The sequence below is a fragment of the Dipodomys ordii genome, unplaced genomic scaffold (assembly GCF_000151885.1).
Source record: "Dipodomys ordii isolate 6190 unplaced genomic scaffold, Dord_2.0 Scaffold22, whole genome shotgun sequence".
Lineage (NCBI taxonomy): Eukaryota > Metazoa > Chordata > Mammalia > Rodentia > Heteromyidae > Dipodomys > Dipodomys ordii.
In genome coordinates this window covers 12,356,803-12,372,247 of record NW_012267238.1, presented here as the reverse complement: position 1 = coordinate 12,372,247, position 15,445 = coordinate 12,356,803, and the positions used below count along the sequence as shown (strand labels likewise).

Genomic DNA, 15,445 nt, shown 5'->3' with positions numbered 1-15,445 from the left:
AGCCAAGCAGGGAGATGACTTTTGGGTTTCCAATTTTCTTTTTTTTCTTAAATTAATATGTATTACTTTTTAATCACATGAAAATAACACATTAAGATAAAATATTTCTGTAACTACTGTTCTGACATCCATTGTAATATGTCAATTTCTCACAGGGAAAGATAGAGACAACCTTATTTTATAGCATCAGTGTATGCACTTACCTGCAAAGTTTTATATTTCAGCATCAGTTACTCTTTCCTTAAAATATATCCTCATGTCTGGAAATTTGGTTCAATGACAGAGTGCTAGACTAGCAATGTGTAAGGTCCTGAGTTTAATCCCTAATTAAATCTGCTTTGGCTAATGCTTTGGCTAATGCTTAATACCTCTATTCTCAGAAAGTGTGATACAAATACCTATGTTAATTATTGCAATTTAATCCTTAATCCTGTTTAAGTACTTCTCTTCAACTTCATAGGTTTAACTCTATATTAATTTCTTCCCTTTTAGGTAAACAACTATAGTTTAGAAGAAGTAACACATGAAGAGGCAGTAGCAATTCTGAAGAATACATCTGATGTAGTCTATCTAAAAGTTGGCAAACCCACCACCATTTACATGACTGATCCTTATGGTCCACCTGATATTACTCACTGTAAGTACCATGCTTTGTGTCACCTTTTAATAGCATGTCAACTTTAAAATTGAAATTCTATAGAACCATTCATTGTCAAAGTCCTATGCTTGAACCTTCAACTCTTACACAGGGTCTAGAAACACTGTCGAGAGAATATTCTGTATTTTCTTCCCAAATTTCTTTTCTGGACCTTGCTTAGTTTTAGAGGTGGGGCACCTTCATGACAGGCAAATCTATTGTGGTGGAAAAGATTAATAATCAGCATTCATTATTAACATTAATAGTTAATCACCACTTGTTAACATTTATTAATATTTATAATGTGTTGTGAAGAGGATTATTACCATAGTGTAGGGGCAATGTATTTTATGAGTGTTTATCTCAAACATGACTGACCTCATGCCATAACACTTCCACTTCCTAATTTAGATCTTACTGGCAACAGCGTGAAGGGAAAAAGCTGATAAAATAAACCAGAGGTATTACACTTTCATTTCATGTTACTTAAGAGTCAAAAATTGAAATGATTTTGGTTTGCCAACTTAGGCAAAAAAAAAAAAGTTCAAGAACCCCAATCTGAAAAATAACTAAGGGAAGGAGGCTGGGGCCAAAGCTTACATGGTAGAGTGCAAGTATAAGACCTCAAATTTAAATTCCAGTTCTGTCAAGAAAGGAAGAAGAGAGGGGAGGGGAAGGCAGGGAGGGGAAGGAAGGGAGAGAGAATAGAGGGGAGGAAAGGAGGGAAGAGAGAACGGAGGAGGGGAAAGGAGGAGAGGAGAGGGAAAAGGAGGAAAGAGGAGGAAAGGAGAGGATGGGAGGAGGGAAGAAGAGGAGAGGGGAGATGGAGAGCAGAGGGGAGGAGAGGGGGGGAGAGGAGAGGAAAGGAGGAGAGAGAAAGAGAGGTGGAAGGAGGATTATATCGGAGCTTCTTCCTGAGGAAGATGGTCTTACTCTTGAAGAGGAAATCACCATAGTGCTTCTTCCCTTTACCTGAAATTGTTATCCTGCAAGAAGCAAGAGAAAATAATCAGTTATGACACTTGATGTGGGTTGAGGGCGTGGTTCTAGGGGGCTCTAGGGCATGAGCGACTGCGCTAATGACCTTACAGATCCACTCCTACATGACACCCATATTTTGTCTTCCCCTTAACAGTTCATGATGAACCTTATTTGAGATTCTGTCTTTGAGGGTTCAATTTGGAAGCAATTTGCTTGCTTATGTAAAGGCAGTGCTAGTTGTGTTGATATAAGTATGCTTGCTCATTCTGAAATTTTGATAGTTCAGTTGTGCCTCTGGGAATTCAGAATATACCCAATGTCTGCCATTTAGTAATATGGTCTTAAGCAAATTATTTAGTCTTTCTCAGATTCTCCTGAGAGAAATGTAAAGATTGCATAGTTTTGTTACCTGCTCATTACCTTAGTTATTGCTTTTCTTAATGATAATTCTAAAATATCCTCTCCCCCACCCAAAAAAAGAAACCCACAAATTGTCTCTTTTCTAAGAAAGGAGTAGGCTTAAATAAATCTTAACTATTTTCCTTTAACTTTTCCAAGCTTAATGAATTTTGAAAATCAGCCTATGGAGACTCTAAGTCACTTCAGCATGGCATATGAGGTCAATGTCAAACAGAAAAATAAAGATGAAAAGGTTTCTAATCAATTCAAAAAATGTGTATTAAGTTACAATATATACGGCATACTTCGTAAAGTAAAATGGAAGATACAGAGGAAATATAATCATGGCCTTCAAGTAGCTTGGTTTGAAGGTAAACCAATTCAGGTATTTTAATAGCAACAACATTTGGTAGGATAGGAGAGTTGGGAATGCCCTAGAAAAAAAATTTAAAATAACCTTTAGAGTCTCAAAATTGAGAGATATATAATCTGCCTTTAGAAGATTAGGGGAAAAACCTCTATGCAGAGGATCGAATAATGCCTTGAAGAATGATGAGATTTCTACATCCAAAATAAGATAAGCAGTAACAAATGAAAGACAGAACTTGTAAATATTTTATATGGTTTAAAAAGGTCAGATATCAATGGGATGACTTTGTTTGAAGATGACAGAATATGTGAAGGAAACACTATAGGAATGTAAAGGGGAAAATTATGCTTTATCTAGTATAAGAATTTAATGATGAACAATTAAGCAAGAAAACATGGCCAGAGCTGGACTTGCAAAGGGTTTACTTTAACTCAACATGTAAAATGTTTGTGGAGACAAGGAAGACAGGATCCCCAATGAGAAGATATTGCCAGTTGCTTAAAATGGAAATGAATTAGGGACAAGAAATGGAAAAGAGGGGCTGGGAAGGTGGCTCAGTGGTAGAGCACTTGCCTTGTATGCATGAGGCCCTGGATTCGATTCCTCAGCACCACATAAGCAAAAGGAAAAAAAAAGCTGGAAGTGGCGCTGTGGCTCAAGTGGTAGAGTGCTAGCTTTGAGCTGAAGAGCTGAGGGACAGCGCCCAGGCCCAGAGTTCAGGCCCCATGACCAGACCCCCCCAAAAAAAGAAAGAAAAAAGAAATAGAAAAGAACATCCAGAGCAACTGGCCTTTCTCTGATAAAAGTGTATTATATTCTGGGAGGAAGTCTTACACAAGAACTTATTCCTTAGGAGACTTTGCTTTTAATGATCGGATATTAATTATGTGAAAAGAATGGAAGCCTCACAATTAGAAAGCTAACATTTTTATCTCAATAGAGAAATGAATCATCGTTCTGAGACTGTGTGTTGTAGCTCCCCTTCAGTTCTTCTCATCACCTAATTATATTAACTGGAGTTACAAATATAACTCTTACATCTTTCCAATTCTAAAGATCACCATGTACTTGTATATATTAAATGCAAATCATCAGCAACTATGCCCCTCTTGGAAGACAAGAAAATTCTTGGCATGTACAAAACCTTTGCATTTTTAGTGCATCCTTTGAAGTACAGCAATGACACATTGAATCACCCACATACCAGGTTTCACTTTCTTTCTATATTTTTTTTTCTCTTAGCTTATTCTCCACCAATGGAAAACCATCTACTCTCTGGCAACAATGGCACTTTAGAATACAAAACTTCCCTGCCACCCATCTCTCCAGGAAGGTACTCGCCAATTGCAAAGCACATGCTTGTTGAAGATGACTACACCAGGTCAGATATATTTGCTGGTTTGGGGCCTTGCTTTTGCTACCGGAAAGTAATCACATTTACCTAACATGTCAGATATTGTGTGGGGCAGTAACTTCAAGCTTTTGAGTGTCATCAAAACTTAGCATAGTCTTGCCTCAGTGGAAGCCTACAAATACTTGTAGGAGAAATAGTAGCATACACTTAGCAATGTACACTTAGGAACATACAGTGTGGTGTATTAGGACTTTCCAGGACATACCCTATTTGAGCTTTACAGCCATCTGAAGTTTGTCAAGGGACAAAATTAGGGCTGATGTTTGTAAGGCAGAAAATGATCTACCAGAATCACTGTCTAGCTAGTTGAGATCCTAATTGAAATTGATTTTGTGACTCTGATTTCCATATTCTTTCCACCAAGGGCCACCTTTAGTTCAGTGGATTCAGAAGCTCCTCTCTGTGTACTACCTATAGGCAGAAGGTAAAGGATTGACCGTTAACCCAAAATGGTTTGAAATTCATATACTGTTTATTACAAAGGGGAACAAGACCCAATTGTAGAAGCATAGGCTAAAATACTCAGGCACAAGCACAGCCATATCTATCAGCACTCCTCTGACAGGTCAGTTCTGACAGTTCACAGAGAAGACCAACTTTGTTTATTTAATTCACCAGTAAGGATTATATGAATATTGTATGATGAATAAGTCAATGAATGAATGAGTGGATAAATATTTTTAAATTTACATTTTCTTTATATTTTCAAATGGTTGTGTTTCAAAAAATATGCTTATTACATTGAGTGACAGAATACAAACATAATGAAGAAGCAAGAACCTCCTTCCAACTCCCTCCTGAGTGACCTTTCTTGAGGTTCCTAGTGACAGTTGGCCACAAACCTGTCATTCCCTGTCCACACCCATGAAAATATAGACAGTTACATTCTCAGATTGAACTGGGACTTGACACTAACTTTATTAAATGGGTTCACATTTTACACATTGCTCAGCAATTTGATTTTGTCTTTTGAGTAATACGTTTTCTAGAAATTAGATTAAATTTGGATACATACTTTATTTCTATATGTTTTTGTGTTTAAAAAAAAGATGGAAAAGATGGATTGTTTGGGATTTCCATTGCTTCTATCTAATTGAAACCATTTGTCAGCCTTTGAAACAGCAGAGGAGACTTGCAGCTAGGACATGTTCATTCTTTGGCCTTTCTGTTCTTTGGTATATCTTTTTGAATGATTAAGCATTTTCCATTTATTTTGCAATCTCAGGTTTGCTGAAGTAGCTTGTTATATCTTTAGCCGAGGAATGGAATGTTTGAATGCTGAAAATGTGCATCTGTGGTATAAATCAAATAGAAAATCCTTCCTATGCTGAAATCTCTGATCTGTGTGCTCTTAATTAAAATAAAGTCTGCAGCAAAGACGATTCTCGGGACTATAATGAATTGTGTAAATATAGGCACCTTACCCATGAGAGCAATGATCTATTTGCTTCCATCCTATTGCTAATATTTGACATCATTTTAATTTGAAAATGCTGTTTAGCTTATCAGCACCCATAATAAGTGAACATTTATTAAAGCTTCTTCATAATCCAAGCCCTGTGCTAGTTGTTTTACATACATTATCCATTTAATCCTCTCAAAACTACAGAAAAAAAGCCAGGTGCTGATAGCACATACCTGTACTGTTAGGCTGAGATCTAAGGATCACAGTTCAAAACCAGCCTAGGCAAGAAAGCCTGTCAGATTCTTATCTTGAATTAACCACCAAAAAATAGAAGAGGAGTTGTGGCTCAAGTAGTAGAGTGCTACCTTTAATCACAAAAGCTCAAGGGCAGTGGCTAGGCTCTGAGTTCAAACCTCAATACTGGCATACACTGCCCACCCCACTCCCCAAAAAAACAGAACAAGAAAACTTTCATCCATATTTTTGATATGTAGGAAAAGAAAGTTCAAAGAATTGAGGGAAATTGCTTGTGATCACACAGTTTTTAAATAGAAAAAGTCAGTTTCTTGACAGCTTTAAATTTCTAGCTAGGAAAAAACATTTAGACTTCCTTCTTTATTTCAGAAGGTATGGTGAGTTATATAAAAGTGCCTATCACAGAAATGTGGAACTGGAAAGGGACTGTGGAGTTTGGGTGCACTCTAAAGAAAATTAGATCTAGACCATCCTCTGTCACTGGCTGATTGTGCCCTTCCATAAATCTGCAAGCTTCAGTTTTCTATCTGTCCAAGACTAACAAATCGATCTCAATAGGTTTTTAAAATAATTGAATGGCATAATGAATGCAAAGAGCTTCCAATAGAATAGGGGGGCATCATAAATCATCACGAACTGTTATCTGTTTACAGTACCTATATTTAGTGTAATTCAGATGTCACATGGAACATTCTCATGGTTTTCCATGAAGACAATCAATTTCTGCTACTGTAGCTATGCCTCAGTATCTTCTTTTGGGCCCCTGGCTCTTCCTCAGATTCTCTGAAGCATAGTCTTACTAATAACTCTACATAAAACTTGCTGAATAGCTGGTACCTGGCCAATTTGAAGAGTAAATAATATAACTTCATATATATTCATACCTCCTCACCACTCTGTTCCCAAACACTGGCTTGATCTCCTATGTGCTCCTTGCTGTAGCCATTACATGGGACAGTTGCTGAAACACAGATTCACTGACTCATTTATTAGTTTTTATGAGTATTTCTTACTAGACAGTAAGTACTGCTAGACATACAAAAATGAGTAAGAAATAGCATCTAAGATGATCTAAATATGATCAAAGTACAGTCTGTGCATGTATGTAAATATTTAAGACAAAAAGAAAGAGTATCTGAACTATTAAGGCAAAATATCTAAAAATTAATGAATTCCCCAATGCCTAATGCTTAGTTATGTGTCTCATCCTTCCGTTGAGTTGTGCACAAAGCCTAAGTTATTTATTGTTTCATGATCTTGAGACTATCATATCTAGAGCTAAACTATCATTTACTTTCTAAAAAAATAGTAGTCAATAGCAGTTATATCTGTCCTTACATGGAAGATAAAGGGTTGGCAACTTTGTGTCAGACCTCATCTTTTGGAATAGCCAGGGTCTTTCAGATAAATGTCTGAGAACTTCTAACAGAACCAAACAAACCTGGTTCCTTCTGTGACACTCTGTCATGTCACCCTAGCACAGCTACCTAACATCATAAGAGATGCTTAGGAAATATTTACAAATGGATTTGAGTTTTACATGGATGCCCAAATAATAGCCAATTACATCTCCAAGACCCTTTAAAAAAGAAATGACTCCTGAAATCTAAGCTAGAAAAATGAGTAGACTGCTCAGATCAAGATGTCAGAAAGGGCATTTTTGGTAAGGGTTTCACTTGTGGAGACTCACAGAAGAGTGTGAAATAGAAAGTAAATATAACAGTTTAAAATGTGACTCATAAAAATAAAATACAGGTAATTTAAACTACCTGTATTCCTACTCTTCCTGTCACATGGGACCTATATATAACATTAAAAACACATAGAGGATTTAAATGAAAAAGTGTTAAAACTATGCACTATATATACTAAGTGCTTTAACAGTTCATTGCCCTTTATTGTCTAATTCCATATTTGTATTCTTTTTATTCTATTCTTTCCTTTCTTTCTTTCTTTTCTGGTCCTGGGGCTTGAATTCAGGGAATGAGCACCATCTCAAAGTTTCATTTATTCAAGGCTAGCACTCTACCACTTGAGCCACAGTGCCACTTCCGGATTTTTTTCTTTTTGCTTATGTGGTGCTGAGGAATCGAACCCAGGGACTCATGCATGCAAGGCAAGTGCTCTATCACTGAGCCACCTTCCCAGCCCTACTCTGTTTCTTGAAGCTGCTGTTTAAAGATTTTAGAGGTGAGACAGAGGGGTGTCTGGAAGAAGAAAATAATAATTACAAAAAAAAAGCCCTGCAATCAATCAAGGATCACCTGTGAATAGTACCCACTTAACATATTACTTACAATCTGGCCAATTTCTTCTCTAGTATTTAGAAGTAAAAACCACATATCCTTACCATCTGGATAAATATTCCTAGGATACCCAAATCACATCATTAACATTAAAATGAAATGAAAAAATGGAGATGCAAAGTAAAATTACTGTTTCAAAACATGGATAATTAATTCTCCAAGTTATAAGAACAGCAAATGGCAATACAAAAACCAGGGCTCTAAATTGCAGCTACAGGATAGATTCTTCCCACAGTTAGAAAGTAAAATCAAGTAGCATTGAACTTTGTATAGCCTCGTGCCTTTCTCACTGTCTCACAGTGTTCTTGCCTATTTATCAGCTGATCAAAAAACATAAACTAAGCAGTCTCAAGTAAAATTTCTTGTCTACAGAAAGTATTAAAGGGCAACACCAAATTGTGGTGTTGTCTCTGATGCTCACAAGTTTGATTTCAGCATTAACAAGTAGATAACCCTGTGATCAGTCTGGAGTCCATCAATTCTTTATTCTCCCCCAATTACAGAAACATGAAATGCATATGCAAGTCGCTTTTTCCCTTTCACTGATCCATTCATTTACTCAAATGAGTATTCAGCTTCAACCACATATCAAATATAGTTACATACAACAAAATCACAATGGTCAACAGACGAGGAAAGGTGCTAGCCCTAATAGGATTTATATATCAGCATATGTTTGTAAAAAAAAAATTAAAAAAAATCCCTCTGGCCAGAATCTGGTGGCTCATACCTGTAGTCCTAGCTATGAAGGAGGCTAAATCTGAACATCATGGTTCCAAGCCAGGCCAGGCAGGAAAATCCATGAGACTCCTATCTACAATTAACCACCAGAAAACCAGAAGAGGAGCTGTGGCTCAAAGTGGTCGAGTGCTAGCCTTGAGCAAAAGAACTCAGGGACAGCCCCCAGGTCTTGAAGTCAAGCCCCACAATCTCTCCCCAGCAAAATCCCTCTGACTGCTATGAGGAATAAATGGGGAAGTAGTCTGGCAGCTGGACTTGGGGGTAGGAGCCACAATAGAAGAGCAGGAGTAGAAGAATCAGAGCTGTGCTGGGAGCTAGAGTCCTTATTCCACAGCCCATGTTTTATATGAACAAAAGGCTTGCTTTTAGTCATTATTTTGCTATTGACTATCTTTATACTCTGATTTTATTGAAGTCACCTTTCTGAAACAAAATAACCATTTGCCCTTGCTATATTTTTTCTTTTTTTCTCTTAATGATCAGGGTGTACAGTGTAGTGTCGGTTAGAAACAAGCCTTTATAGGATCATATTGCACTATTTCAGTAAAGTATGGGCATGTTACAGCCTCTCTTCTTTCTGTCTTATATTTAGTGATCCAGAATCATTGCTGAATGAACTGGAAGTTCCTTCTTCTTCCACAGGAAGAAAGCTTTTTGGATATACTTAGCCAAGTACAGTGTAAAAGAATGGGGATTTCCCTAAGCAGAAACTGCCTATACTATTGAATTATGGTCAATATTGCCATGTGATTGGGTGCCTACGTCTTAAAGACTTCCTGGTCAGTTTGGAATTCTTCATTGTACATTTCTAGTTGTGCGACCTTTGATAAGTCCTAAAACTTCCCTTTGTCTCGATTTTCTCATTTATAAAAGGACCAGCTGGGTATGGTGGTTCATCTCTAGCTTAGATGAGGGTAATGGTGGTTTGAGCTCATCTTGGACAAAAAAATTAATGAGATCCAATGAGATCCAATCTCAATAGAAACTGGGAATGGTGGCAGTCACCTTTCATCTCAAGGAAAACCAAAATGGGAAGGTTGTAGTCCAGGTTATGTCCAGCAAGGACATAAACACAAGATGCTATTCTAAAATAATAATAATAACTGAAGCAAAAAGTGCTAGAGGTATGGCTTCAAGTGGTAGGGTACCTGTCTAGCAAGCAAAGGCTCCAAGTTTAATCCTCAGTACCACCAAACAATTATTTTAAAATAAAAGGAGTAGAATATCACTTTCTTCCTCAAAGGTTTATTAGGACAAATAAACTGAGTTAATGTTTGTGAAGTGCTTGAAAAATGGTACTCACTTAGTAAAGATGAACAGTTATTAATACTATTAAAAATAAGGACTTAATGATGAACCATTGCACAAATAAAACCCTCCTAGTAAAAATCCTCCACAATTATTTATTAAAATATAGCAGCAACATTATGCACCTGCTTAAACATCATACAATCTACAAAGTTTTTCAGCTTATTCATCTTGTAGAGCATATTTGAACATTTTACTGCAAAAATCTATATAATCTGAATGTTTTATTGATAATCTTTATTTTTATTACTACAGTGAATATGCAATACCATCTAAAGTGAAAAATCTAATATAGAATTTAATGGAACTGAATATGGTATAAACCATTCTATAAATCTGATTTCTTTGGCTAAGTAAAATTGTCTTATGGGTAATTTGTTGATTTTTGCCTTTCAATTTACATGGCAGATAATAACTAGTAATATATTTTTCCTTTAAAATTTTGCAAAATATGACATTGGAGTCCACAATCTTTTATAAAATTTATTATAAAATGTAACCAAATTACAGATTCCCAAAGCAAATATCTCTAAGTTATGCATTTGGTTCTGTGTCTCATGCTAGTCTCTTTTGAGGCCAAGTGTCACAATGGGAAGAAGGTTGTGATATAATCTAGAGAGATAATGGAGGATAAACCATGAAGGGCAAGCCTCAAAATGAGCTTTCTCTTATTAATGATACCATATAACCAATGACATTTATTTACATTCATGAGCATTGATAGAGTTATCCTGATAGAAGAAGGGAACGTGGGAAATTGGCAAATCTTAAAGAAAAATATCCAAATACTTATTGAAAACACGTGAAGCTACTATTGACTTAAAAATACTTGTTCAACCACTTTGGAAAGTAGTATGGAGTTTCCTCAAAAGACTTCACGTAGCGCTCTCCTATGACCCAGCCATCCCACTTTTGGGCATTTACCCAAATGTTTACAAACAAGACCACACTAAAGCTACCAGCACAACTATGTTTGTTGCAGTATTATTTACCATAGCTAAGATAGGGAACCAACCTAGATGCCCTTCAGTAGATGAATGGATCAAGAAAATGTGGTATATATACACAATGGAATTCTATGCCTCCATCAGAAAGAATGGCATTGTCCCATTTGTTAGGAAATGGAAAGACTTGGAAAATTATATTAAGTGAAAAATATGAATTCAATATTAGCAAAAATGAGATAGTAATGGGAATTTTAACTTATCTTTTTAGATTTTTTTACCTTTTCTTATAACTACATCACACAACATTGACTACACATTAATGGAGGGTGGTTATGGCACATCTATAGCTATTGTTGACATAGTTGTAAAATTCAAAGTATTCTGGAATCAAGGCTCTGTTCCTTTATAGGATAAGCTTATCATTGGCCTCTTGACCTGACTGACACAGTAAAGGATTATTAACCATTGGTTAATCCTTGTCCCTTATACTGTAAATTAACTACTATCACCAACACAATCTGTAGGCTTTCTAGCCCTAATACTCTAAAACAGTATTGCTATAACTCAAGATAAGTGTAAATAATCTCTTCTTCTAGTTCACATCCATATATCACAGTAGTAGTAGTCAATGAAAGACAAAAAAAAACCATAGAGTAATTCTTAATTGCCACATATAATGTACTTATCCCAAGCAGCATTTTGATCCACGGATGACTTTCTGCCATCTTCTCTCTCATTCACTGCTGTGAGTGAGATTACTGTGGATAAGATCACCTTAACATCTGTATTCTTGATAATGGACATTCTTATTGGGGTAAGAGGGAATCTCAGTGTTGTCTTGATTTGCATTTCTTTTATGGCTGGCTGTTTAATAGCCATTTTTACTTCTTCTCTTTTGCCCATTTATTCAATGGATTTTTGATTGTGTAAGGGTATAGTTTCTTCAGCTCTAAAAATATTCTGGATATTAGGCCTTTGCCAGCCATGTAGCTGGCAAAGATCATATCCTATTCTGTAAGCAGTCCTTTTAGTTTAGTAACTATGTCCTTTGCTGTGCAGAAACTTTTTTCATTAAATCCATTTGTCAATGCTGTCTAGAATCTCAGACCCTGAGTAAATATCACCCACACAACCATATTCCCTTATCTTACTTTATTTTTCTCCCTTGTGTTGAAGATATTTTTATTTGAGTGCTTGTTTATTATCTCTCTGCATTTTATATTCTGTGAAAACAGGGGCTTGTCTGTTTTGCATATACATTAGCTCAAGCAAATTAATAACCAGTAATTATCTTTATACTGGGTATTCTGGAATTACATGAATATCTATAAAACTTTATATTGCTAACAGATTAGCTTCTTGAAACCTTAGTTTATACTGTATTGATTGTATTGTCTTGTTATTTTCTTAATGTTTTCTTTTCTTTTATATCTCTCATATTTTCTTCTTGTGTCTCTCCATATCGGCTCATTTATTATTTCACTTCACTCCTTTTTATCTTTCTATCTTTCAATTTAACAAATATTTGCCAGTGTTTGGCAACATAAGAAGACATGAAAACAGAGTGTAAAGAGACAGGTATATAAGCCCCAAATATAATACAAGTGTGACTCATATGTTGAGGGACAGTTCTGTAAGCTCTGGAGAGTTACAAAAGGTTTTTTGTCCACAGTGGTAGGTCAGAGACAGCTTCTTAAAGAAAAGTACTGAGACTGTGAAGAATAACATGAATCAGCGAGTAGAATGAGTTGCTTATGGCAGGGCCCCTCTATAATAGGAAGGAATAATGTAGAAGCCGTACAAAGGAAATAACGCAGTTCTTCCATTTATCCTCTGGCCCCAACGATTGGCTACTCAAAGAATATTCAGGATTTAAACATGCCTAGTTTACATGCAGCTATTAACAAAGTGCTCTAATAGTCTCTGTTCAGTTCACATAGTAATTCCAGATGACAACTACAATTATCTCTTTACACACGGAGTAGCTAGTTGACCCAAGCTGACTCAGCGATTGATTGATGGATCTAGCCATCACATACTGCATGAGATGTTCTGGCTTCATAGAATGTAATGATAAGAAGATTAGGTGGAACTTTTGGGAATTGTCTCTAATTTACAATTTATCAAAATCATGCTAATTTTCCTTGGTGTGTTTAAAGATGCTTTATGAAAGGGTCTGTCTTTGGTTTATGTCATTTCTTAAAATTCAGTGGTTTTGCCCAGATATTTATTTCTTTTGAGGAAGCAAGGTTAGTAGAAGAAAATTGACACACATTTAGGGATTGGATAGGCCAGGTTTTGCACCTAGGTCTGAATGCAGTCAATAGAGAAATGAAGTAAAAGTCAGAAGGTATAAAGTTCAGTTATACAGGATTAATGGACCATAGATCTAATGCACATTTCAGTGATTATAGTCGATAATAGGTACAGTACACTTGAAATTTCCTAAAGTTAAAAAAATAAGGACTCCATTACAAAATGGCTGTATGACCTTGAGAAATGTATTCCTCTAGTTCTTCATCCGTAGAAAAGAGATATTCACTTACTTTCCAGAACTGTGTTGAAGTGGAGCCACACCATAAGCAAAGCAAGAAAATGGCACTCAACATATGTTAAATTGTTTCCTCCTTTTCCTTTTCTTACAGGGACACAAATTCATATATTTTACTATTGAGACAAGTAGAAAGAAGTAAGGACAGGATAGTAATACATTCTCAAGCCTGTTACGTGGTGTTATGTGTATGTGTATCAAGTCTTAGAGAATCCTGAACAGAGTATTGAAACTCAGTTAGTGCCAGATGGCTCTGATAGATGAGAACATCTAAGCTGTTAGATTAGCTTACTTGATTTGACTAGTGCCTCTCAACTCACTTAAGGAAACACATTTTGTCCTGTCTTCTCAGCTATCTTTTTGCTATCGCTGGGGCTAGGTGGGTCACAATGTAAGAAAACATATGAAAACACATCTTGAAAGAGTGTTACATTGATTGAAATTCGATGTCCTAAGTCTGTACTATGCATTTTCTACAAGATCTCCCAATCTTTCAGGAAAATATGGCAATTCTCACTTTATGTACAAGGAATCAAATGCAAGATTTAGTAGAAACACTTTTGTCATGTTAGTTTGTGGTAGATACCTTTCTGTCATTCTGTAATTTGAATCCTATTCTTATCTCCAGTTTTCAGATGAGAAATTGAGGCACAGAGCAATGAAGTGCTTGCTGAGCATTTAACAATAACAAAGCTGGGTCTAAATTGACAGTGGGGCTCCACAAGCCATAGCCTTGACCTTGCCACTTAAATGTCATGTAAACAAACACCATAATCTGGTTCTTTTGGGTGTACCTCATACATGGTATTATTAAAGATTTATAGAATCTTCTTTGTAATTCATTAGTGAGTTGTTTCTTCTCTCTACCCAGAAGGACAGAAAAAGTTTTACAGGATTGCTTTCTCCCATCAATAGCTGCAATGTGATCAGTAGAAGCCATGAGCTTTGTTTCATTGCTTGATAGGGTAGACCTTAATGCCTGTTCTTCTAGCCATTATACCACTACCATATGGCCACCCTTGTGAACATTTTACCAAAAGAACTTAGCTGTGGCTGTTAGTGTATGTCTGTGTGTGTGTCGACATTTCAATTGTTAACTCTCATCTTAGATTTTTTTTTTAAATTGGGTTGACCTGGAGGTAAAATGTTGGGTTTTTTTTTCATATATCCTGCTTTCTAATAGAATTGCAGTTAACAGCAGAACCTTGTATTTGTTTTATGTTTTTTCTTCCTATTCTTTTATAAAGTTTCACTTGCCACCTTGAAACAGGAGATGAAAGCAAAATGAAACAGCTGAAATAAACATTACTGAATAAAAATTTTTACTGAAATTTTACTGAAATAAAAAAATTTTACTGAAATAAAAATTACTGAAGACATCAAATGCCAATTATGTAAGGCCTTGCTCTGAATTGGTAATGTTTGTAAACTCTTACAGTGATCCAGTGCTTCAAAGATACTCTACTATTTCTCCTTTTAATTCCTATGATGCTATACAAAATGGAAATATCTATTTTACAGTCTAGGAATCTGAAATGATGGAGAGTCTATGACTTTTTGGTAACAGAGCACAGAATCCAGAAATAAGAATGTACATTAGTGAGATTGGGGACTGAGGTTGAGATTAAAAAATATGTGCAGGTTTACCACTTACTGGCTACTTGAGCTTGGATGAGGGAATTAACTATTTTATGACTCAGTTTCCCCATCTATACCTCTACCATGGACTATTATTAGAACTAAATTAGTTAATCCATGTAAGTAAGCTACCTTGAGCAGAGCTGGCACAAAATAAGCTCCATTTAGCCATTAATATTATCATTATTATATCGTTATTAGCCTTGAGTTTAGTCAAAGACATGGTTTTAAGCCCTGGCTACAGCTGGAAGTGGAGAGAATGGGAAGTGAATTCAGAGGAAACATGCTGCCATCTGGCCTAATGAAAATTGAGTTACATTGTACACTTGCCTTCAAGTCTACATTTTGATATCTCCTTTACACTTCAATGCATTTTTCAAATATAGATTGATCCTATTTCAGAAAAATCTTTTCCAAACTAGGCCTAATTATAAATGTTACATAAAAATACGCTTTCATTGTTACAATGGGGCAAGGTGTATCCTTATTTCAG

At 35.9% G+C, this 15,445-nt stretch overlaps 1 protein-coding gene across 7 annotated transcripts in view; it reads left to right on the top strand.

The window, feature by feature from the left end:
- The window catches only part of Dlg2 (discs, large homolog 2 (Drosophila)), a 1,447,312-nt gene that overhangs the window by 940,162 nt on the left and 491,705 nt on the right, over positions 1-15,445 (top strand). For all 7 annotated transcript variants that reach the window (XM_013013991.1, XM_013013986.1, XM_013013988.1 and 4 more), the window contains 2 exons: positions 493-637; positions 3,630-3,768. In XM_013013991.1, coding sequence (XP_012869445.1) covers positions 493-637; positions 3,630-3,768 — 284 coding nt within the window. The remainder of the gene's footprint in view (positions 1-492; positions 638-3,629; positions 3,769-15,445) is intronic.